The sequence below is a fragment of the Homalodisca vitripennis genome, chromosome 7 (assembly GCF_021130785.1).
Source record: "Homalodisca vitripennis isolate AUS2020 chromosome 7, UT_GWSS_2.1, whole genome shotgun sequence".
NCBI lineage: Eukaryota > Metazoa > Arthropoda > Insecta > Hemiptera > Cicadellidae > Homalodisca > Homalodisca vitripennis.
In genome coordinates this window covers 25,285,691-25,311,082 of record NC_060213.1, presented here as the reverse complement: position 1 = coordinate 25,311,082, position 25,392 = coordinate 25,285,691, and the positions used below count along the sequence as shown (strand labels likewise).

At 31.9% G+C, this 25,392-nt stretch overlaps 1 protein-coding gene across 2 annotated transcripts in view; it reads left to right on the top strand.

The window, feature by feature from the left end:
- Positions 1-25,392, top strand: part of LOC124365706 (histone-lysine N-methyltransferase eggless) — a 127,367-nt gene that overhangs the window by 45,491 nt on the left and 56,484 nt on the right. For both annotated transcript variants that reach the window (XM_046821648.1, XM_046821647.1), the window contains exons 5-9: positions 6,548-6,645; positions 13,395-13,501; positions 13,980-14,091; positions 16,246-16,434; positions 16,985-17,214. In XM_046821648.1, coding sequence (XP_046677604.1) covers positions 6,548-6,645; positions 13,395-13,501; positions 13,980-14,091; positions 16,246-16,434; positions 16,985-17,214 — 736 coding nt within the window. The remainder of the gene's footprint in view (positions 1-6,547; positions 6,646-13,394; positions 13,502-13,979; positions 14,092-16,245; positions 16,435-16,984; positions 17,215-25,392) is intronic.

The window sequence follows — 25,392 nt, the reverse complement described above, 5'->3', positions numbered from 1 at the left end:
GGCTCCCAACGTGATCTCCTTCCAGCGCGGCATGTCAGCAGTCGTATAGGTCAATCCCTGAGATAGCTGTTAAGTTTTCTCAGGAAGTAGGCAGGAGCGTGGAAATCTTCCTGCAGAGCGGTCAGCATATCAGCCCACCTGGCCGAGTTGAAAGCTTTTCGTATATCCAGCGCTGCCAGCACGACCAGCCGACGTGTGTGGTGGTTCCCATACTGGGCCGCCACGAATGTGTCCAAAACCTGCGCAACCGTTTGTGGACGATCTGAAAACCGTGTTGACGGTCAAAAAGGCTACATCCAGCCTCGTATCCGGGCCGTCGGAATGTGGGAGTGTTCCCCCAATTCACGACAACCAGAACAACCCGTGCAGTGATCTCCAGGATGCGAAGACGTGTAACGTCCCTCTCTTGCATTCCTCATTCGACTGCCTTTACGTTAAAATCACCGGCGTCAATCAACTTTCCACCGAGGGGGCAAAGAACATCCTCCAGATTTTCTAGCCACTTTCATTGGGTTTGAAATAGCAGCGACGAGAGTGACATCATCGCTACTTACCCAAACGAAGCCTAGGCAGATACTGTGGTTCTTAACGAACACGTTCGTGTACGGCACCCAGGTTGCAGCGGTAATCAGTTAATTGATTATGAATCATGCGTTCAAAGACCTCTGGACACTATAGGAATAATTGAAATAGGCCTATAACTAGCACAAAAGTAACCTTTCTTAAAAATAGGTAAAAACTTACTGATTTTTAAAATATAAGGAAATACCCCTTGAGAAACACACATATTAAAAAGACAAGTTAAAACCTCAAAAACGTCCACAAAACAAAGTTTCATAATCTTAGAATTCAAACCATTAAAATCAAGAGATGAACTACTGTTTAGTTGCCAATAGCTTTATACACTTCTTCTACTGAGAATTTTCTAATGGTAAAACTAGGGTTATGGTCATTAGTACTCAAATTAACATTATTGCTGTTTGTTTTTGACAATGAAATTATTGTGAAGGAAATAGGATTTTTCCGGACATTTGACATTGTTCAGTGATACAAAAAAAATCAGTAACTTTACGTTTCGAGATCTGCAATCTGATCTCTTCTTCAGGTAAACAACCAACCTAACACACATTACAAACTAGGTTATTATTGCTGATCTCCTGCACAGATTCAACAAAATAATTATTAAAAGTGCCAGAAGGAGCCACGATATGAAAGTGTTACAGGTAGTGAGTGTATCGATGACGATGTTGACCCGGTCAGGGACGACGGAAGTGGGTCTCTCCACTTTTAATGTCGGTAAGTAAGAGAAGCGGCACGGCAGGTGCAGCTCGTACGCTACTAGCAGTATTGCAAACATTGGGCTGATGCGTGTATAGACTTTCATTGTTCTCCGTTAACATTACATGACTCCAAGCATTGCTTATTAAGAAAATTAAATATTACTAAGAATAAATCATTTCTGAGTTGTATATTCCAAACCTACCTTGATCATCCACTAAAGGAGTCTTCCCTTGCCAGATTTAATAATGTGACTGTTTGTTGGGTCCCTGGTCGTGAGGGAATCCCTGGGAATGAAAGAGCTGATACCCTGGCCAACCGGGGTTCAGCGTCAATTATGACATGCCCAACCGTTCTGCGGTATTTCAAGGCGTGCATCCTTTGGGGCTGTCTCGAAATGGGTTCGCGCTAAACATGAGTGAAAGTGGAGGTTGCATCCGGGTATGGGAATGAGCAGAATGGTACTCTAGTCGCCTTCCTCCAGGGTGGCGTCTGACCTTATCTCACTAAGTAGATCGATGTCTTCTGGGGTTATAGGTATGATTACGGGACATGGTCACCTGAGGAAGCATATTCACAGAGTCGGCATCCTTCGGGAGGATCCGCTCTGTAGAACGTGGTATGAACAGGATGAAACTGTTGAACACCTTCTCTTTGATTGACCTGCAATAAATAGCAAGGGAGCGGTATGCCATCTTTGGTAGTTTGGACAAGGGTGGTGAATTTCCTCAGGAGAACCTGACAGGTTTTTTTTCGGCTGTTTGTGGAACTGCTGAAATCATAGACTGGTAGGCTTCATGGTGTGCTTCAGGGGTGCGCAAAAGGCCCTTGAGGCTTAAGTGCATGTTAATAGGCCACCCTGTAGAAGAAAAAGAATCTCGGGCATGCAGTCGTCGCCATCGATGATTCGTTGTTCAAAACTGCCGCGGAAATCGGCATCACTTCCATCATTGGCACTGAGCTAAGTTTCATTGTCTTTTCCCAAGCTAATAATAAATCTTTCCGTGACATCCTTTCACGCCGTAAATAATCTTTCTCCACCTTTTTTACATGTTCGCAGCGGGTCTTCCATTCATCTTGAGTAATGGGATCAAACTTTTCCTTGGCTTTTATGGATTTAATCCATAAAAATTTTTGTTGACAATTTAATATTTTTCCTTTTTATGTACTCTTTTACTGTGACCCATATTATTTCTATTGGGTTAATGTCAGGATGGCATGGGGTAACCATAAAACATGGTGGCCTGCTTCTTGTAGTATATTAGGTATTTTATAACTTTTAAACAATGTCTTGTTAATTTTTATTAGGTTATAGAGTTGGTTTTAACGTGACTGAATTGTGACTAATATTTTTCTCAGTAACCATTTGATCATATCATTTTTTAAACTTGACGATGTTGATAACGGATTTAACTGTACGTTATGGTTGGGTGCGTTGTCAATAACTAAAACACTATTTTTCTTCGAATTTGGGACGAGCTTTTCTTTCGCTTTCTGTCCAAGTTTTAAAGACCGCGGAAGACCTGTAAAGGTATGTTTCATCTATATATGAAATATTATGACCTGCTTCACTATACTCTTGAATTTTCCGTAAATAATTCAATCTTACATTCCGAATATCTTATTTTTCGATTAGTTTTTTGCCCTCTTCCACTTGAAATCGAGTTGACAAATAAATTTTTTGTAAACTGGTACAAAACCTCTTATATTGTATTCTTTCTTTCACTACGCTTCAAATTCCCTTTAACGTTAGCCTTACGTATTCTTTTACGTGAAAGTAGTGTATTACTCTTTTCGTTAAACATTTATTAAAATCATCGAAATCACTCTTTGTCTTTTTCCTTGGACCTTTGTTTGTGAGGTGTAGTGAATTTCTTTGTTTCTCCCGGCGAATTTTTACTTTCTTTTCAAACTCTGTACACGGTACTTGATGATTTCTCACAAGCATCTGCCATTTTACATCTCAGCTGCTTTCCTGACATCCGGGGTTACTGTTTCTCCATACAATCATAGACGTTGTATATTATTTCACGTGCTTGGCTATGAATAACTGGTTTCTGTACCTTTTTCGAAACCGAAGAACTGAGGTTTTTGGACACCGCACATAATAACCACTGAGACTGATGTTTTTAGTCACGCTAATACGCTCTCGCCTCGTGGAGCAGACAGAATTGACTGACCGCGCGGTCGGATGAGCGGTCGAGCTCCTCGCGGGCCACCCACGTGGGCTGATTAGAAACCTCGGAGAGAAAGAGTGGGGGCAGAGCCGAGCAGTTCCGACAAATACCGAATATACGGTTGATCAGCGACCTCAGTTCGGAACGGTTCTGATTTCTATTATCTATTACGAATTAATGAGTCGTTTTATATCCTAAAATATCTGAAAAACACTGAAATCATATAGAACGTATACTACATTAATGCTTATTCAATTAATTACATTAATATTTAAATTTCTTTATACCACCAGAGACTCTTGACAAAATGTGAGATGGTGTACAACGAATATTGCAATAGATTTCATCATATTTTGTATATAAGCTTAAAACGAGGGTAAATATATTTTTTTATTCAATTGCATAACTGCAACATATTTTAATATAGAGTCTTTCGTTGGTAGTACAGAAATAATCAATTAAGTTACAAAAGCTGTAATAAAGAGTTATCACAGTAGATGTGTTTAGAGCTGGAAACTAAGTGGATTAAACCAGAAACTTGGGCGTAAATGTTCAACAAAATCATAAATATAGAAATGAGACAAAATCAATCACAGCTAGCTAACTTAAATACTGTAACATGCATGAATGATTACAATCAAATATGAGTGAGTAATGAAATTTAATAAGTACAATTAGCTGGAGAATAGTACACATTTAAACTAATAAAGTTTTAAACTAAGTAGGGCTCTTTTTAACCTCTCGGATGTTTAATGAACCCTCGAATTTTTTCTGGTTACGCCACTGCATGTAACGAGTTTACTTTGTTACATTAGACTTCCTTACGTCTTGTTGGGTCTTTCGATACTCCGTTGTATTGGTTTATTTGGTTGTAGACAAAATTAATGTTATTACTTTCTGTCATTAATTACGTTATAAGTTCAAGGTTTAATGAAACCAATTTAATTGTGCTGTTTTTGAACATTTCTTTTAAATCGCTTGTAACTATTTTGTTCAGGATAGTCTAATTTAATGTTTTGTGTGTTTTATATGTTTTAATTAGTCTCTGTTACTTGATGTAAATACGGTGCGTTAATTTGTAATTTTTTCGTTAAGCGTTTTGTTCTTTTAAGGTTACATAGAAAATATAATAAGATGTAAAACAAAATGCACTGAGTTTGTAACTTACCAGAGTAGCCTATTATTTAGCAGCCATTGTGTGTTCTTGAAGTTCAACGTAATATTATTTGAATAATGATAAATTAACCTCTTTTATTATGTTTTTTTTATAAAGAAAGTGACTTTTTTATATGTGTGACTTACTAATTTTATTTATATTATATTATAACTTTTGTATTATATTAACTTGTATGTTATATTAAGATTGTCTTTATATTTTATGTATACCTTCCTAATTTTGTTTTCTTCTAATGTACTCTTATTTGTGATTTGATTTGAAAACGAATTACATGAAATAAATGCCAACAATAATTGATGACCAGTTTTAATTTTGATTTATTTATGCTCTATTGCAAACATTACTTACGTAACTCGAAATCGAAGATCTTCCATATCAAACATCAAATGCATGACTTTCTTACGACATAAATATAATTATTATTACATAAATACATTTTTTTAATTGAATTGAATTGAAAAAGGATTATGTAGTTGTTATAGTCAAGGTGTTTCGTGAATGAAAGTCTGTTTAAATATGAAACTGGAACATTTATTACCGTATATTAAAAGTAGCAGCACAGTATTGTACTTATTTAAGAGTACTGATTATGTGTAAATAAACTTATAATATTACTGAATAAATTAGGTACGGCACAATTAAGTGAACAAGCCAATCCTGATTGAATTTTAAAAGTAATCGGTTATTCATTCGACTAAAATAACCGATTAACGACAGAAATAACTGACTGGTTAGTCGGTTATAAAAGCCGTTCCTGTAGCTGGCAGGAGGGGCCCCTCCATCCCCACTCTTTCTCTCCGAGGTTTCTGATCAGCCCATGTGGGCGGCCCGCGCATGCGCACAGCAACATTTGTCTTCTGTGCAACCCGAGTCCGTTTCACGTCTAAATAATCCATCAGTACTATGCTTAAACTTTCTTGTTAATATTGTTTATAAAATATGAATTTCATTCGTAACAGTTACAATTTAATGATTGGAACTTATTCCAATATAAAATAAATTTAATCTTTTCTATATGAAATGATTTAATACGATTTGGCGTCACAGTGAACGACAAGACTATATTGATGACTGCGTCCGCCCGCCAATTTGCCGCGAATTCTTGCACAGTTGCTGTAGCAGTTCTTTGATGAGCGTTCAAACGGAATATTAACAGGTGTGCCTTTTCCTTCATATATTTATAAACGTTACTCGTGATTCCAAGGGGCTGGCTATAAATTGTTCTAAGTTTGACTTTCGCATTTAACTCTCGCCGATGAAAATGATTTCGGGACGGATCGCATAACCTTACGCCGCCGCCACACTCCCGCCAATCGTCACCCACTTCAGGCCAACCGCGCTGTCAAAGTAGACCGCTGGTATGTAGGCCTACGTGCGTGACGTCAGTCGCTCAGAAGTAAACAGACGTCTTTTTATCTTTACATCAAACCAACCTGGTTTTACCGGCAAATCGTGGTCATTCAGTGCAGATCTCTGACCGCACAACACTAGATATACAATTCAATTATACAATTCTTTTCATTTTTCAGAATTGTATAAAATCACTTTCAAAATCGTCACAGAAACGAAAGTTATGAGGTATACACGATGTTACGTGGACACATTGAAATACACAGAAATATAAACAAAGAATTTTAAAGCGAATACTCGTCACCGAATTTCTCATATATTACCGCTAGCGACGAAATTTGCTTGGCCACCGAAGCTATGCGGCATTTTCTGTAAATTCACCTGGTGACGAAAAACCGTTGCACTCCAGAACTGGGAAAACCCGGGAATAAATTTGAATTTGAAATAATGGTTTTGAATGCCCACCCTGTTTAATCGCCCCTATTAGTTTTCTGAAGCTGTTTTAGTGACTAGGTAAATTTAATTAATTTAAATTTAAGTTTTTCACACATCATGTATGTTTCAGATGAAGCGAGTGATTTAAACAAGAGATTCAATGAGGTACAGAACACCCTGGACCAATTTCGTAAACAGATTTATAAAGACTACGAGAATCCTATTGAGGTCTGTATTGCTATGTGATACCCTATATCATCATTAATTTGTAAATTACTGTATTATATACACCTAAAGTTCAGTGTGGTATTGTTTGACATTATTATTTATTCTCAATTTACCAAGAGTTGTGATTAATCTTTTAAGGCTGCCCTATTTTGGTGTGATATGTAAATTTATTTATTTGGATAGGTAACATTTGCTTATATATTACTTATCTATATAAAAAAAATAAATATTTTACAAAAAAAAAAAATAAATAAAAAATAAACTCAAATAAAAAAATTCAATATTTTATTATGATATTATTATTCAATAATTTATTTAAATTATTTAACATTTTTCCAGAACACAAAAGAAATATTGATATTTTTTACTAAGGAACTAGCCGTATTTTTTCCTGTTATGGCAGACTATTTTTTTAGTGTTTTGTATCCGTATTTTAAAAGTTTTGTAAAAAATAAATTTGTATTATAAACCTACATGTGTATAATACATTATATTTTTTAGAGGAGATTGCACACAAAAATTATTAAAACAAACATTGTTAACTTTAATTTTGTAATTTTTGAAAAGTGGTGGAACTGCACCTTTTAAAGTGTGATAATATAACAAATATTAGAATCTTAGATAGCCAATTTATTTTTTTGTCATTTTATCTAGTTTCAGAAAATATATAATGGTATCCCCAGGTTCTTTTCAAGAAAAATTAAATATATTGTAAAAACCACAAATATTACACGGAAGGCTAAATTTGTTACTATGGATATAAATATTTACGAAAACAGGATTTTTCCTTCACAATCCTTCCATTGTCAAAAATATCCTTCAAACAAAGGATATGACTATTTACAAAAATGTACAAAAAATATATTTCTCACACTAAATATTTCTAAAATATATACTTATCATACTAGACACAGAAACAACCTAGATTTACCCCAACACAAACTCAGTTTTATAAAAAGAAAGCCACTTATATGGGTGCTAAATTTCTAAATCATTGGCCATCAAATATAAAGAGCAAAATCAGTGAAAAGGGCTTTTCGTATTTTCTAAAGAAATATTTGCTGCCGCATTCCTGCTACTCACTGGAAGTTTTTTTCTCCCCTAAATCTTAATAGAATATTTATATTTAAGATGCTTAGTAGAAAAAAATATAGATTTAAACAATAACTCAGAAATGTAATTTTTTTAAAATTAGCCTAAAGTAACCTGAATTTAGGTTAAATACATAATCTATGTACTTTTAAATGGGTTGACACGTTTATATATGACACTATTCTTGTATGTATGTACAGAACTGAATACAGAAGTTTGATTCTGATACCAAAATTTAGAGAATTATTTTCAATACAAAAAAATAAATTAATAACCAATAAAGTTTTCAAAGTCAAAACTCTTTATTTACATGATCTTTAAGATCAGTAGTTGCGTCAATTTACATAATAATACATTTCGTATACATAGACAATAAGAATCAAAAAAGTTGTACACTAAGGGTTGCTCTGTGGTCTCCATTCAAAGAACTCAGTGACGGAGTAGAATGGGTTGTCTTGCAGCCAGGCTCGCAGATCTTTTCTAAACCGCTGTCGGTCTATCCTCTTGAGGGCTTCTGGTAGTGAATTCCAGGATCTTCGCACCGATGTAGCTTGGTTTCTTTTCTGTTGAGGCGTGGGTGTGTACTGGAAGGCAGTAGTTAGTAGCATGTCTTGTATTGTAGTGGTGAATTTGTACTCCGCTTCTCACTGTTGATGGCATTTTGATGTGAGCGTAGGAGACTACTTCTAGGATATAGAGGTTGATTACTGTCATCATTTTGAGTTCCTGGAAGGCTTCTCTGCAGGATGCTCTCGGTTCCAAACCTTTAAGGCTTCTAACTGCTTGTTTTTGTTGCACAAGTACTCGCTGCAAATTTTTCCCATTGTGGTTCCTCCCCACACTGCAATCCCATAGCGAAGATGAGACTCAAACAGTGCGTGGTAAGCTATTTTTGCACTATCAATGTCACTGGTGTTCTTAATTCTTCGTATTATGTAGAGTCCTGTGCTTAATCTACGGCAGAGAGTATCCACATGAGGTCTCCAGGATAGCTTTTGTCGTCCAGAGTAAACTCCTAGGTATCGACAAGAAGAAATTTCTTCAAGGTCGGGTAGTTCTGATACATCCTGTTTTTGTCGTCCCAGTATTAGTTGCTGTGTCTTAGTTTCGTTAACAACCAGGTCGTTATTGTGACAGTACTGTATTGCCATGTTTAAGGCCCACAAAGCTGTCTATATCCAAATGTTCTGGTCTGGGGTCTTCCAAGTAGCAGTACAGTGTCATCAGCATACATGAGTGTATCACTGTATTGTTGAATGGAATTGTGGGAAGTCGTTAGTAAAGAGGATAAAGAGTATTGGGCCTAAAACAGAGGCCTTGGGGGACTCCTTGGGTTATTGGTTTTGCATCAGGAATTTACTATATTTGTTCTTCCATTTTGTACATGTTTTATTGCAACTTTTTTGTATCCTTTCAGTCTAGGGTAGCTTGTGAACCATGACTTGGAAGAGCCTTGAATTCCAAGGGTAGTAAGCTTTGTAGAAAGATGTTCATGATCCAGGCAGTCAAAGGCTCTGCTGTAGTCCAGTAGTATTGCTGTAGCGGTGTTTCTTTCTTCAGTTTGGTCAAGTAGGAACTCAACCAGATTATGAGGGCGGTAGTTGTGGGATTTTCCTGTGAGAAAGCCATGTTGATTGGGATATTAAAAAGTTGAAATGTGTTGAGTGGTGATCAAAAAGTCCGTGTTAAAACTATTTTTTCTATTATTTTTGAAAAGGTCGGAATAAAGAGAAATGGGGCGGGTAATTAGCTGCTTCAGTTGTTGTTCCTTTTTTGAATTTTGGGTACACTTTGGTCATTTTATAGGGCAGAAGGAAAGACTCGTTCTAAATGACTTGTTGACAATATCTACCAAAGGGTTTGCTCAGTTCATTCTCACACAACTTCAAAAAAGTTTTGATGAAATGTCATCATATCCGGCTGAGTTCTTTGTCTTCAATGACCTTATGGTGTTAATTCATTTTCATCCCAGTTTGTTTCTGTTAGGATTAAATGCGGCACATTTCTGTTAAATATTGGCTGGGTTATTTGTTTTCGTGTTAATTCCGCTACTTTTTATAGTTTCTTCTGCGATAGATGTAAAATACTGATTGAAGTGGTCTGCAATTTCTTTGGGGTTTGTAGTTTCTTCTCGTTAATTTTTGAGTCTTGTTAGCGAGTTAGCTTCCTCAGCTGTCTTGCGCTCAGTGTTTAATTACATTCCAAATGGCTTTAGATTTGTTGTCCGCTTCCCAAGATGGTTCTAGCATTTGTCTGTTTCCTCAGCTCTCTAATGCTAATGTTTTTTTCTTATGTAAATTTTTTCATATGGTAATATACTGATTATGAATATATATATTAATTTTAACAATAAATAGATACAAATTTTGAACTTTTTGTTGAAATTTTGGCTAAGTTTGGGGGCTCTGGAAAGCATAAAGGGAAACTGGTAGGCCTAGGCTGTCTAAATCTGACAGGTCAACAAGTTCTCTTATGTCATACAACCTATTTGTAAAGTTTTTTTGGACATTATTGAAATGGGAGCCTAAAGCAAAACTAAACAAGCTACTATAAACTAACATAATAAAACCATACCCATAATATATCACTAATACAGTAGCTACCAAGCACTTTTCATGGCACTGCAAAATAGCCTAGATTGACCTAGGCCTACTAATTACAACATATCACATATAAAACCAAATTACCAACAAAAACACTATGTATCAATTTAAAAAGATCCATAATAAATTTCATTTATTAGTAGTGAAACACTTGCGAAATAAAAAATTTAAATACCTTTTGTAACTTAATCAAAACAGAAAGTCACTGGATTCAAAATTGAATGAAGCTTGATGAGGACGAAGTCTCACATTTTTACAATGTCACTTGGACAACACCATTGCCAAAACAACTAAACAAAATCACCATTGAAATAAGCAATTCTTCCTGTTTTTGATCATATATAATAAATAGTGGTAGTAGTGTTGACTTATGTACCATATGAACTGTCAAAACTGTGCGTGTTGGATCGACACTATTATGTAGACTGCCATTTCAAATTGATTCAGATAGATATTATTTTGTCGATTGCCCTTATATATTGTTTAAGAGGTAATGCGTTAAATATTAGATGAGGGGAAGTACATGGTTGAAAGCATGTTCTATCGTTTTAAAGAGGTTACTCAGGAGCTGATGGGGGGGGGGTGAGGAGGTGCAGTAAATCTCTTTATATAGTACTTAGTTTCGGAGAAGTTTATGTTCAGTATTTGTTATAATACGAGGGCTATCCAGAAGTAGATTACGTATTTATATAAATAAAAAACAAAGTACAAGAAAAAAAAATTGTATTAATACATATGAAAGTGATACGAGAACACTATTTGACAGCGTAGTCACCATACAAATTTAGGCACTTATCTTAGCGGTGAACTTGTTTTGAAATTCCAGTGTTATAAAATTCTGCCGCCTGACACTTCAACCAGGTAGTTACACCCTCCTGCAGTTTCACATCGTCATCAAAGCACTGTGTTACAAGACAGCTCTTCTTTTCTACAAATAGGTGGTAGTCCACCCTGTGCAAGGTCCGGTCTGTAATGCGGATGTGGAAACACCCCCACATGAAGGACTTCTCGAGTATGATTTGTCATGTGTGGTCGTGCAAAAACAAAATTTTCAAACCTAAACTTTCCTCTGTACTTGTCTGGTATTGATCCTTTTAACTTTTGAAAGGTTTCACAATACCTCACAGAATTTACGGTTGTGCCACGTTCTAAGAAATCAACAAGAGAACTCCTTTCCTGTCCCAAAAATCAGTTTCCATAATCTTCTGCGCCGACAATGTTTTGCACGTATTTCCATGGTTTTTTTTGGGGGATTATGTGGGTCCCCACTCCATAGGCTAATTTGATTTCGCAATTCACGTGTTTTATCCAAATCTCGTGTCCTGTAATGATTCGATTGAGCAGTAAGTCACCGTCTTTCTTGTTAATATCCAAAAATGCCAATGAAACAGCTACACACTAATTTGTATGGGTTTATGTTAAGATTTTTGTACCCATCTTGCACAAATTTTATGGTAACCTAACTTCTGAGTAACAATTTTGTGTAAAACTCCTTGAAATTTGAGGAAAACTAAGTGAGAGTTCTGTTATTGTTAATTCAACAGTGTTCTTTAATCTTCTCATCGACTTTAGGAACAATTTCATCAGTGCTTAACCATCCACTTCTTTCATCATCATGCATATTATTTCGGCCATTTTTAAACCTAATGCTCCACCTTCAGAAATCACATTGTTCTCATAAACTTCACAGAGTTGGCGATAAATCTCAATTGGTTTGTTGTGCATAGCCCAGAACAAACCATATTACTGCCGCACTTCACAGCTTGCTGGATTTTCAATTGGATTACACATTTTAAACTGCTATTGTATAAACAAACAAAGAGGGATAGTAACCTCTCACTAGCATGGCTGGGATAGCCACTGAACAGAGAAACACCTTGACACCAAAATGGCTGCAATAGTCCTGTTCCTAGTAGCTACAGAGAGAAACGTAATCTACTTTCCGGATAGTCCCTTGTAACTTCATCTAGGATTTATTCTTATCAGTTTTTATAGGTTCTTATGTTTTTTTGTACATACAAAATTGTAAAATTCATAATGTGCAAGAAATAATTGATTGAAAATTACTTCTTACATTAAAATTCACCAATACATTTTTGATAGAATATATAATTGATGTTTGGTTGTGTAAATTGATACAATTTTATATTGGGATCAAAATTTCACTCATATTGTCAATAGATCTGGCATATATGCATTAAGGCACATTTCCAGTACATGTTATTAGAAACTTTAGTAACGAATTATTATCCAATAATTAACTCGTATCTGACCAATGGTGTAAGTATCTACATAAACAAACACAACATAAAAGAAATATAAAATGAATTTAAGTAATTTTTTTAGTTAAAATAAGCAGATTTTGTCTTGAGCATCTGTTTTCCCTACAAAATTCTTATAATTTAAAGCTTTGATATATAAAGTATGTAAAGAAATAATAAACATGAGTCTATTAATAGCAGGTATAATCACCATAATACTAGAATTAACATTTTTTTTGTTCTCTTAAGACAAGAAGCTTAGGAAATTGCACCTAGTCCTGTAAGGACTTTGGCACTGCTTCTGGAGTGACAGGATATTCTGGATGGGTAAGGTTGAGGGTAGAGGCTGCCTCCTGTCAAGATTCACGAGGAAAGGTTTAGGGCACTAATCTTAAGTCATGTTCCTTCAGAAGAAGGGAAACCCAGCTCTGAACCAGCCTCAACATTTTCAGTTAGTGATGTACCACTCCTGGACATCCATAAGGTTGCCCAGATTAAAGTGACACATTGGTTTTTTTGTGCCCTGTGTAAGTTCAACTGGAAGCTATAAACCAGCCCGAAGTGAATTAACAGTTCATATATATAAGTGAGGAGAATGTATAAAGTTCAAAAGAAACGTTGAAAAGACTTTGTCAGTATGGTAAAAACTTAATAACAGCATAAAGCCATTGGAAAACACAGTGATTTCCAGTTATAAAATGTGTCTAATTCATGTAGGTGAATATTGCTGTTTTCACAAGTTTTTTTACAAACTGGAAGTATATGAAGTAAACTTACAATTTTAATTTTCTAGGAAATCGGAGAATTACACTTCACTGATTGTGAAATCCCTCCGATGCCCATATTGAAGTCCAAGTTGCAGAACCAAATCTACAATAGAAATCTGATGAATAAAATGAGGTAAATTCTTTTTATATAGCATGTATCTGAAAAGCAGTTATACTTACTTTACAGCACTAGTTGTACGAGTACAAATTTAACAATTAAATTACATTATAAATGATCCAATACGAGGAGTGTCAATCTAACTGGAAAAAAAGTAATTACATTTTTAACAAGCTTTATATTCTGAACCCATCAAAAAAGTTTACAACTTATTTATACATTTCTTTAGGTTTCAAAAAGTTTAAACTTAATAAGTAAAAATCTTGTTCAAAACAAAATTTACTTGAGTGTAAAACAAAAAATAAATTGTAAAACTTTTGAAAAGCAAAACGTTTCTTTCAGTTTTAAGTCAATACTAAGGCATTTCATTGGATTGATACATTTGACTAAGGGTCTGCAAGTTTTGCAACGTTCAATATTGTTGTGTTTAAAATCAGATATTTTTTTTTCTAAATTTCTGCCACTTTAATGTTTTCTACCTCTGCCGAACCAGGAAATCTCAAGAAGATAAGGATGCGGCGAACAGTTCCCGACAAAACAGTTCAGCAACAAAAACGATAGCAACCAAGAAGGTTGGGCAAGTGTCACAGTCTTCATACGAGAATGTAAGTGAATCAGTTTTTTAGATAATTTAAGTTTTCCTGAGTTAGGTTAACTGTTTTGAAACCCTTTAAATGCTACTGGACTAAACATGTAACTATGCATTCACTGAACAAGGAATGCACATACAAAATACAGTACCGCAACAAACTGGCTGTATGAATTCTTTGTTTAAATTTTGTTTTTGACGATGGAAGGAAACAGGATTTTTCCGGATATTTGCAATTGTTCAGTGATACAAAAAATCAGTAACACTGCGTTTTGAGATCTGCAATCTGATCTCTTCTTCAGGTAAATAACTAACCCATAATACAAACTAGGTTAATATAAACAAACCGTACCAGAGTGTTGTGACATGCATAAGTCAGGAATCACGACCACCATGTTGTGTATCAACTTCACTAACTCTAAAACCTGAACTTAATAAAAAAAATAAACACTACACTTAATTATTTAAACTGAATACAATGGACAATAGGTCTGCATTCGCCGACCACTCACCTACGACTGACCAGAGGCCAATAGTAAATAGCAGTCGTCACAGCAGAAACAAGATGGTGGCAATAAAGGAGGGAACAGGAGTGGGTCTTTTTATTATTTGTTCATGCTAGATGAATTTCTTAAAATCAATGAGACTCCTGCATTGATTTATTACAAATATCTAATATTTTTGATTCTTTTAGTTATCTTTTTAGTTAATTTTTCAGAATTAGCAACCAAATCTAACCTAATCTCGACTGATGGTTGACTGATTGGTTGGTCTTGCCAATTTAATGTATGAAGCCTTGATTAATTTTCTATTAAAGAAATGAGGTTCCCGATGTATTATGTTGGCTTCATCCCAATTCATGTTATGGTCTTAAGATTAACAATGATGTGCAATTTTTGACTTGCCTGTTACACTCTTTCTTATTCTTATGTTCAATGGTCTTTTCGTCTCACGTATGTATTCCCTATTGCAATTACATTTTATACTGTAAACAGAGTTTTTGGAGTCCTGTGTGCCATTTTTTGGTTTTGATTTTACAAGACTTTGTAAAAAGACTTTGTTAAGAGTATTGTGTTTTAAACACGGTTCTAATTTTATACTATCATGAGATCACTCGGAGGTAGCCTTTAACTAAGTTTACGTAACAAAAACAGTTCTAGATAGTTTCTTTACATAATTCCTCAATATGCTCAAACCAATTTAATTTAGTATCTAGGATGAAACCTCATAATTTTACACCCTGAGCAAAAAGTTGGTCTACTGATAAGCTTAAAATAAAGTCTTGAGTTTTATTAACATTTAATTCCAAGATTTTTCGGACATTTTGTTCAGCCATCATCCAGTGATACAAAACATCCGTATTTTTGTCTGCCCACATATTTTTGGTGATATACTCTCTACCTACTCTTCTAATTATCTCTGATAATCCCGGCACATAACGGATTGACATAAACGCAAATTTATCACTATTCTGTTTTTGTGACATAGAAATAATTTATCTAGTTCTGACTGTATCAGAAATGTTTAATATTTTTTGAAATAAGCAAAAATGTTATTAATTGATTCATTTATGTTCTTTAATGCTTTTGTAGTGTAATTTGTTAATTTTGTCTTAGTAATATTAATAAAACTGTTAGTTAATTTCATAAGATGGAGACAATATATTGGCATTGTATTTTTTTTTTAACAAAGAAATGTATGATTGTGCAAAAATTCCAATAAGAAGTGTTCAAAATATTAGAAAAGTATTTGCATATTTTTCAAACTACACAACCAAGCCAAATAATTTCAAAATCTGGATCCATTCATTTAGTTGTCCGTTCACAGCTGTTACATAATAGATAATAATAATAATAATATGTTATGGACAAATGTTTTCAAGAGAACAATTTTTTATTTCCCATAACTTAGTTTCCCTGAAAACCAATATTTTTTTTTTTTTCTTACGGTGACAGTACTTTTTTCTATGCAGTATTATACTTTTGTAAATGGTTTTACTTATTTCAATTGTATTTTATGTAAAAGGTCAGGTAATTGTACATAGTTACATTTTATTACAATTAAGTTTTACATAAAGTAAACTATAATCGTAAAAGTAAATCAAAATAGTTACCTCCAATAAATGCGTAAAGATTACAGAAAGCTGACATTGACTAATAACCCGTTGCAGGTGACACAAGACGTCATCGCTCTCCATTCTGAGCAAAGGTGTGATCCTCCCCGTTCCCTACCGCCACCAGGACCCTTGATCCGCTCCAAGCTGAGGGTGGGGGATCTCGCCTACACTATGAAAGTCAGCTACTTCAGCATCTGGGTGCTGTGTCGAGTCCTAGAGGTCATCCCGAGAGTTGCCACTGAGGTCAGTAGCTAGAGGGTCTAGAATGTATTATTAGATTTATTTAAGTATGATGTCTGTTATTGAAAAGTAAAATATTTGTTATGGCAATAACAGTCTCAAAAAGCATTAATTGAGAACATGTGTTGTGACTGAAATAATACTTGCATTTTGTTTCATGTACTCAACACCACCACCCTTTCTCCATTTTTGAATTTGTTGTTTCTTATAAACCACAACATTAGTAACGAAAAATTACTTTCAAATTGAAAATTACTTAAAAAAAAAACACTTTAATTTCATCTATGTGACTAAAAAAATCAATGTGACCCAAATCTTCAGCCCCTCAGTGACTATGCATTGATATGAGGACCTTTTAAATTAATTGGGAGTGAGAATTTGTTAATAAGAAGCTGGAGCATTATCAGGTGTGGCTGTGGAACAGCTAGAATCAGAAGCTAATTGTCAAAGTGGAATAAGTTTTGAGAAAAAAATGACAACTGATGTCATTAAAATGTATTCTGTTACTTTTCAAAACAAAAATAGACGAGTGATGTCAGCATGTGCATTACAGAATGACTCATCCACGGAAACATACCGTGTCCGACTGGAGAACGTTAAGAAGACGCAAGCACGTGTGGTTACTGGCAAATACCTCGCTTACCACAATCCGTCCAGAGTGCAGCTGAAGGTAGGGACAAGGGTCATAGCTATCTTCCGCGAGGAGGAGGAGTTGCCTGGCACCAAGAGCAACTATTACGTGGGTGTCATCGCTGAACCACCTAAGAGCACCAACAAGTACAGGCAAGTTGCTGAATCAACTGTTCCTGTTTCTAAAATTCAACTACACCTGCTGCGTTCTAATGATTTATTGGGTCTAAGAGTTGTACATCATTCTTCCCACTATCTGTAATTTCCATGGGATAACAAGTAACCTACTCTAAGAGTAGGCTATGCACCGTTGCGTATGATCATACTCGTAATTGCATATCCATTTCTTTTTTCAAGATCCGTTTGCTGACGATGGATGATTTGAAAGTGTAATAGGATTTTGGGCGTTTGCTACCATTATTTGTTACTATAATAGAACACTACGTTTCGAGGCCTGGAATCAGGTGTCAGGAATTACGTTAAACATGCACAAAAACGATGTGCAGTTACTAGGTTGGTGCTTCCTCCTGTTACTTTGGACACCTAAGCATGCTTGAGTTTATTTTTATTTACAATTTATTACTTGGTATACATGACTTTGGTGAGTTCATTGCCACATATTTACTAGATTTAAAAAAAATTTTGTACTTGCTTAACTTTATATTCACCTTTTATTTTTTTCCTAAAGTTAAAGCTGTTTAAGAATACCATTTATGCTTGCTCTACCATTACATTGTACAGTTTCTTTGGTGATTTCTTCACGGTTGTTACAAAATTATTAGTGTTGAAATATGATTTATGAAAAAACATGAATATAGGAAATGATTCTCAAGAATGTTGACAAACCATGATTGACCCAAGATCAATATGTTTATTGCTAGGGGCATTTGTCACAATTTTAACAATGTTATGATTTCTTACTCAACATCTTGAGTGAACCACTTTGTATACCTTTATCTATAGTATTCTCATAACCGGGTATATTTTTCAAGATCATAACAATTTTGATTTTTTTCACTATTCTTTCCGTTGTTTAGTAAATTGTCCTCTTACTTGTAATATGCTTTGTGGGCACCAAGAATCTTCCTGGATCGTACAATGTATAGTACTTGAATTTAATTTTGATACTTCACAGATCCACCATATCGAGGTTTTCTGTCTCTTCACAACAATGATGTCATTATAATTTGTAGTGAGTCCAGGATGCCTTGATCTATAAGCTGACATAATGATGTTGAGAGGGAGATGGGTTTTATATCTTAGTATCCTTAAATACTTAATTGGCTTTTGAATGGGTTATTTTTCTATTTGTTACTCTAGTTTATAATTCACTTATAATACTACTACAGTTAAGTAATAATAGAGGGTTATTAATAATAAAAACAATATATATATATATATATATAAATAAATAAATATATATATATATATATATATATATATATATATATATATAAGTAGATAGTAAAACCACTTTTCGGGACAATACAACTTCAAATAAAAATACGGTCTAAGGTCAATAAATTAATCTATGAAAATTTAAAAATCAAATGAAAATATACCTTCTAAATGAAATTTTGAATCATTATAGTATAACTTCCATGGATGGAATAAATTAATTTAAGAATGTGAATATGTTTAATCTTTTATAATATTATTTCTTAACTTATTCAACAAATTTAATCATAACACATTCTTTATCTTTTATAAGTTTTTTACCAATAACCATTAAATATATTATCTCTTTTATTCATTTCTTTGATCTTTTTATCATCTAAAACATTTAAAAGTCTATTAGGCAAATGTACTTTATAATCTTCTAAATCTGCAATAATAGTCCAACCATATTTATCTTTCATTCTTTCCAAATTCAAAATTCTATATTTCTTATTTTCTTCCAATTCAATTAACTTCTTATACTCTTTAAATTTACATTCTCCAATATCATTTAAATCTTTCAAGAACTCCATTTAATAAGAACAAATTTTAACTAACAAAAATAATTCAGGAAAAATAATATAAAGTAAAACCTAAAAAAACGTAAAAATCATGATTATACATAAGAGAATAATATGAATTTAGCAAATTATTTTTCTTAAATAAAAGGATATTTTACTAAATAGTAAAATTTGTCTTATAAATTTTTTAGTATTAAATGGCTAACGAGAAGATTAACTGCCCATATTGCAATAAAGAGCTCTTTAAGAAACATTTTGATAGACATTATAACTCTAAGAAGCACTTAGAAAATAAAAAATTAAAAGATAATGAATTTAATTATTTGAAAGAATGGGCAAAGGATAATCAAATTTATAATTATGAAAAACTAAATTCAGATAAATTAAAAGAATTAAAGAATTTGTATAAAGAAAATAAGGATAATCTAAATCTCTTTAATATTGAGAAATTAAAAGATATAGCAATAAAATTATCTCTTAGAAAAATTGATGATCTATCACGAGAAACTTTAATACATAATATTAAACAAGTTCAAAAACGTCCAAATCGATTAGGTTTAAGAAATACTAGATATCTTCAAGATTTAGCAAGGAAGAATGGATTAATGATTAGTACAAAAACTAGAAGAGAATTAATTAAAGAATTAAATGAACACTTTGAATTACAAAACCATTTTCCAGATTCAAAAGAAAATATTATTGATATTCAAACAATATCATCTAAGAAAGGACATTTTAAAGAATTTATTCTTTCTAATTCAGATGAAAACATTGTTGATCTTTCTCCATATTTAGAAGCCCAAAGAGACGAATTGAAGAGATTAATTGAAAATATGTTGCAAGAAAATAAAAATATTAAAGGTCAAATATGTTAAGAATGTGAATAAGAAAGAGAATTAGTAGACGGTAATCATCAATCAACATCAATGTATTTTCAATTAAAGACAGAAGATATTTTTGATGTTGATGATTTTATTTCAAGTCAATTCGAAAAAATTACATTACGTGAACAGAATAATCAACCAAATGCAGGATCTGGATGGACTTTAAAAAGATGTAAACAAACTATTTTAAGACTTAATAAACATAATTCTTTAAATGCTGGTTCTTATATTGAGTTACCTAGAGAAATACAAAATAAAAAAAGCTTGTGTTAATTTTAAAAATGATAATGATCAATTTTGTTTTATTTATGCAATTAGATGTGCTGTAGAAAGACCTAAAGCTCATCCTGAAAGAATTAAACAATATCAGATTTATTTAAGAGATGAAAATAGTTTATGGATTCGACTATCCAATGTCACTTAAAGATATAAAAGATTTTGAAAAAAGAAGTTTTGATCCTAAGCTCAGGTATCCAAAAATGTCAATAAATATCTTTAGTTATGATGAACAAATAAATATAGTTCAGTTACAGATATCAGACATTTATGATGCTGAATTAAATATTGATTTATTGTATGTTAAGAATGAAGATAGATCTCATTATGTTTTAATAACAGATTGAAATAAATTAGTAAATTCTCAAGTATCAAAAAATCATCATAAAAAGTTCATATGCAGAAGATGTTTAACACATTTTTATAAATCTGGAGATTTAAAAGATCACTTAGAAATTTGTAAACAACATGAAGCATGTAAACTAATAATGCCTTTTCCAGGTCAAACTACAAAATTCTTTAATCATAAAAATAAAATTTCACATCCATACGTAATCTATATGGATTTTGAGTCAATTTTAGAAAAAATTCCGACATGTAAAAATAGTCCTTTAAAATCAACAACTACAAAGATTCATAAACATATTCCATATGGATTCACATTATATCTAGTTTCAGATGTAACAAATAAAAAATATAAACCAATATGTTATAGAGCCAAAAATGACGATGATTTAGTAAATGTTCCTATGAAATTGTTCGAAGAACTTAATAAATTGTCAAAATATATAGCTAAAAATATAATTCTAAAAACAAAAAACAAAATGAATTTAACCGAAGAAGAAGAAAATTCTTTTCAAACAACAAACATTTGTCATATTTGTGAAACTGAGGGTTTTGATGATGAAAAAAGAATAAAAGTAAGAGATCCCTGTCATTTAACAGGAAAATATAGAGGAGCAGCTCATAGAACTTGTAATCTAAATCTTAAATTTCCTCAAAATATTCCAGTTTTCTGTCATAATATGAGTAATTATGATACTCATTTATGTATAAAAGAATTAGCTAATCAATATGGGAATGTAGATTTAATTGCAAATACTGATGAAAAATATATAAATTATTCTGCAAATTCTGGTTATAGATTTGAATTTGACAATGATAATAAACCTAGAAAATTAATAAAATTCTCATTTGTTGATACATTTAGATTCATGGCTTCTTCTATTGAAAAATTAGCAAAAAATCTTAAAAAAGACGATTTCAAACATACTAATAATTTTATAAAAGATGGTCAAATATTGAATGAAATTTTAGAAAGACATTCAAATGATGAAGACGAAAATATTTGAAATTCTATCAGGAAAAAGGTATATTTCCATATGAATTCATTGATAATATTGAAAAACTTGATTATACAGAAGAATTAAAAATTCAAGATTTCTATACATTATTAACAGATGAGAACATTTCTGATAAAGATTATCAACATTATTTAAAAGTTTGGAATAAATTAAAAGTTAAAAATCTCAGAAATTATTCAGATTTATATAATATTCAAGATGTTTTATTACTTGCTGATATATTTGAAAATTTTCGGAAAATATGCTTAAATTGTTATAAGTTAGACCCTGCTCATTATCTAACTGCTCCAAGTCTTGCTTGGGATGCTATGTTAAAATTAACAAAAATAGAGCTTCAATTAATCCACGAATATGATATGTATTTGATGATTGAAAAAGGTATTCGTGGAGGCATTTCTCAATGTATTAAAAGACATGTGAAAGCAAATAACAAATATTTAAAAGATTTTGATGAATCGAAACCTGAAAACTTCTTATTATATGTTGATGCAAATAATTTATACGGTTGGGCATTATCTCAAAAATTACCTTATAATGAAATCAAATGGATGGATCCAAAAACATATTCAACTAATGAATGGAAGGAAGCAATTTTAGAATTAACAGGAGAAGAAGATTATGGATATATTTTAGAAGTTGATCTTGAATATCCTGAGAATTTACATGAATATCATAAGGATTTGCCTCTTCCTCCAGAACACTATAAAAATAAATTATGTACTACTCTTATTAATACAACTGAATATGTTATTCATTCCAGAAACTTAAAATATTATTTAGAACAAGGAATGATTTTAAAACATGTGAATAGAGTTATTGCATTTGATCAGAAGCCTTTCAAGAAAGAATACATAGATTTTAATACAAATATGAGAACTAAAGCTACAAGTGACTTTGAAAAAGATTTTTATAAATTAATGAATAATTCTGTTTTTGGAAAGTCAATGGAAAATCTTCGAAATAGATGTGACATTAAATTAGGAAACGAAGAATCTTTCGATGAAACAATCTAAGAAGACTAATTTTAAATCTTTTAAAATATTTGATAAAGACTGTATTGCTAGTCATATGTACAAGCAGAAAGTAAAGTTTAATAAACCAATTTACATTGGCTTTTCAGTTCTTGATCTTTCGAAACTATTAATGTATGAGTTCTATTATGATAAATTAAAGAAATATGATCCAGATTTGAATCTATGTTATATGGATACTGATTCATATTTTCTAGAAATGAAACGTGATCTTTACAAAATTATTAAAGAAAATATAAATGAGTTTGATACAAGTGATTATCCTAAAAATCATGAATGTTTTGATGGTAAAAATAAGAAAGTTATTGGTAAGTTCAAAGATGAGCTTAATGGAAAAATTTTAGAAGAATTTTGTGGCTTAAGGGCAAAAATGTATTCGTACAAATATCTAGATAAAAATCCAGTTAGATGTAAAGGAATTAAAAGAAGTGTTGTAAACAAAACGATAAATATGGATAACTTTAAGAGATGTCTATTTGAAGATCAAGTAGAATTTAGAGAAATGACGTGCATTAGAAGTTATAATCATCAATTATATACAATAACTATAAATAAGTTAGCATTGAGTTCTAAAGATGATAAACGAGTCGTTTTAGAAAATAAGATTGAAACTGTTCCATATGGATATAAGACTGAAACAGATATTTTTAAAGAATTAAATAAACTTGGAAACTTTGATATATAAATGGAAGATGATTTAATACATTGTCACAAGTGTAAGAAAAAAACTAAAAATATAGATTCTAAAATTGTTCAAACTAAAAACGGATTGTATAGAATTGCAGCAAAATGTTCTAAATGTAAGAGAAATAAGAGTAAATTTATAAAGAATCCTTATGAAAAACAAGTAAAGAAAGAATTGAAGAACAAAGAGGAAATAGAGATTGAAGCTAGAGAAATTCATGCACCTGTACGAAAGAAATTTAAAAAGAGAAAAATTATAACATTAGGAATTGATGATTTATGGGCAGCAGATTTAGTAATAATGTCTAACTATTCAGATCAAAATGATGGATTCAAGTATATGTTAAATGTTATAGATACTTTTTCAAAATATGTTTGGTCAAGACCCATCAGGAGAAAAAACGGCAAGGATGTTTCTAAAGCATTTGAAGATATAATCCAAGATGCAATTAAAATCAATCACAAAGCTCCAAATCTTCTCCATACAGATAAGGGATTAGAATTTAAGAATAAAGAATTTAATGATGTTTTAAGAAAATATAACATAAAACTTTATCATACTGAGAATGAAGAAAAATCTAGCATTATTGAAAGATATAACAGAACTCAAAATGAGAGAATGAAAGTAATTTTCGAGATTAATAAGAATTTTAAATGGATTGATATTCTTAAAAATATAGTAAAAGATTATAATAATACGTTTCATAGCACTATAAAAATGAAACCAAAAGATGTAAATAATGAAGCTGAAAAAGAATTATTGGAAACTGTTTTCAAGTATATTCCACCAGAAATTCACACGAAAACTAAATTTAAAGCCAATTGTTAGTAAAAAACAAACATTTTCGAACAAATATAAGAACAATTGGTCAAGAGAAATCTTTGTGATTTATCAGATTAATAACACAGATCCAGTAACTTATAGTATAAAAGATTTAAATAGTGAAGAAATAACTGGAAGTTTTTATGAATATGAATTGAGAAAGTCAAAGCTATAAAAATGTTTTTCTATATAAATGGAGTCTCAAAAGAAATGTAAAATATGTCAAGAATTTAGAGTTTTTGAAGAATTTTCTAAAAATAAGAATACCAAATATGGAATATACTGTTATTGTAAGGATTGTAATAAGAAATATAGAAAAGAATTATATGATAAAATGAGAAAATTATCCTTGGAAGAGAAAGAATGCACACGGTGTAAAATAGTTAAGAATATTTCTGAATTTAACAATTGGCATTATAGTAAAGATAAAAAACAAGCATATTGTAAAGAATGTATTAGAGAAATCTTTGCTAGACCAGTTCATTGCGTATGCGGAAGAGAAATTCAACAATTTCTATAATCTTAAAAGACATTTACAAACAAACTATCATAATTCGAAAGTTTTATAGTTTAATTAGTAACTTGTAATCTTAAATAAATTGTTGTTTTACTCTCATTATTCAATAAATTTCCTTCAGAGTCTTGAATAGTTAGAACGATTTTTTGAATTCTTTTAATATTTTTTCTAATTGGAATATAATCGATTTCATTCGGTTTTTCACTGATTTTTGATCCATAAGCAACATTTGGGTAAAATGTGTACAATATTTCCGATTCTTTGTGTAGATGTTCGGTATGATTTTTGAAACTAGGTTCAACGAGATTACAATGTACTTCAATTACATCCAACGGTCTAAATTTTGGCGTTTTATTTCCTAAATATACCTGATTTGGCTCAATAGTTTCTTGAACAAACCCTAATAAATCTACTATAATTGCTGAAAACATTATTCTTACTGGTGATTTTGTTTGAATTTTGTTAAAGAGATAATTTTTTTGCATTTCAAACTTGTTTTCGTCAAAGTTTAAAGATTTATCTGATTGTTTGAATGTTTTCAGATAATTTTTAAAGGAATTTTTTATTTGATCGAAGGTATAATATCCTTTGTTTAAACCTTAATATTTTGTTATGTTTTTTTCACTAAAATCTATACAATAAGGAGAACTTTCACTAATATTTATTACAAAATTGTCAGAATAAAAACCACTTAAACCGATAAAATAATTTGATTCTTCCTCTAAATGAATAGGATGTTCTAAGTTTAAAACTAATTTAGAGCTTTCTGAAGTCAACTTGAATAGTTTCATTTT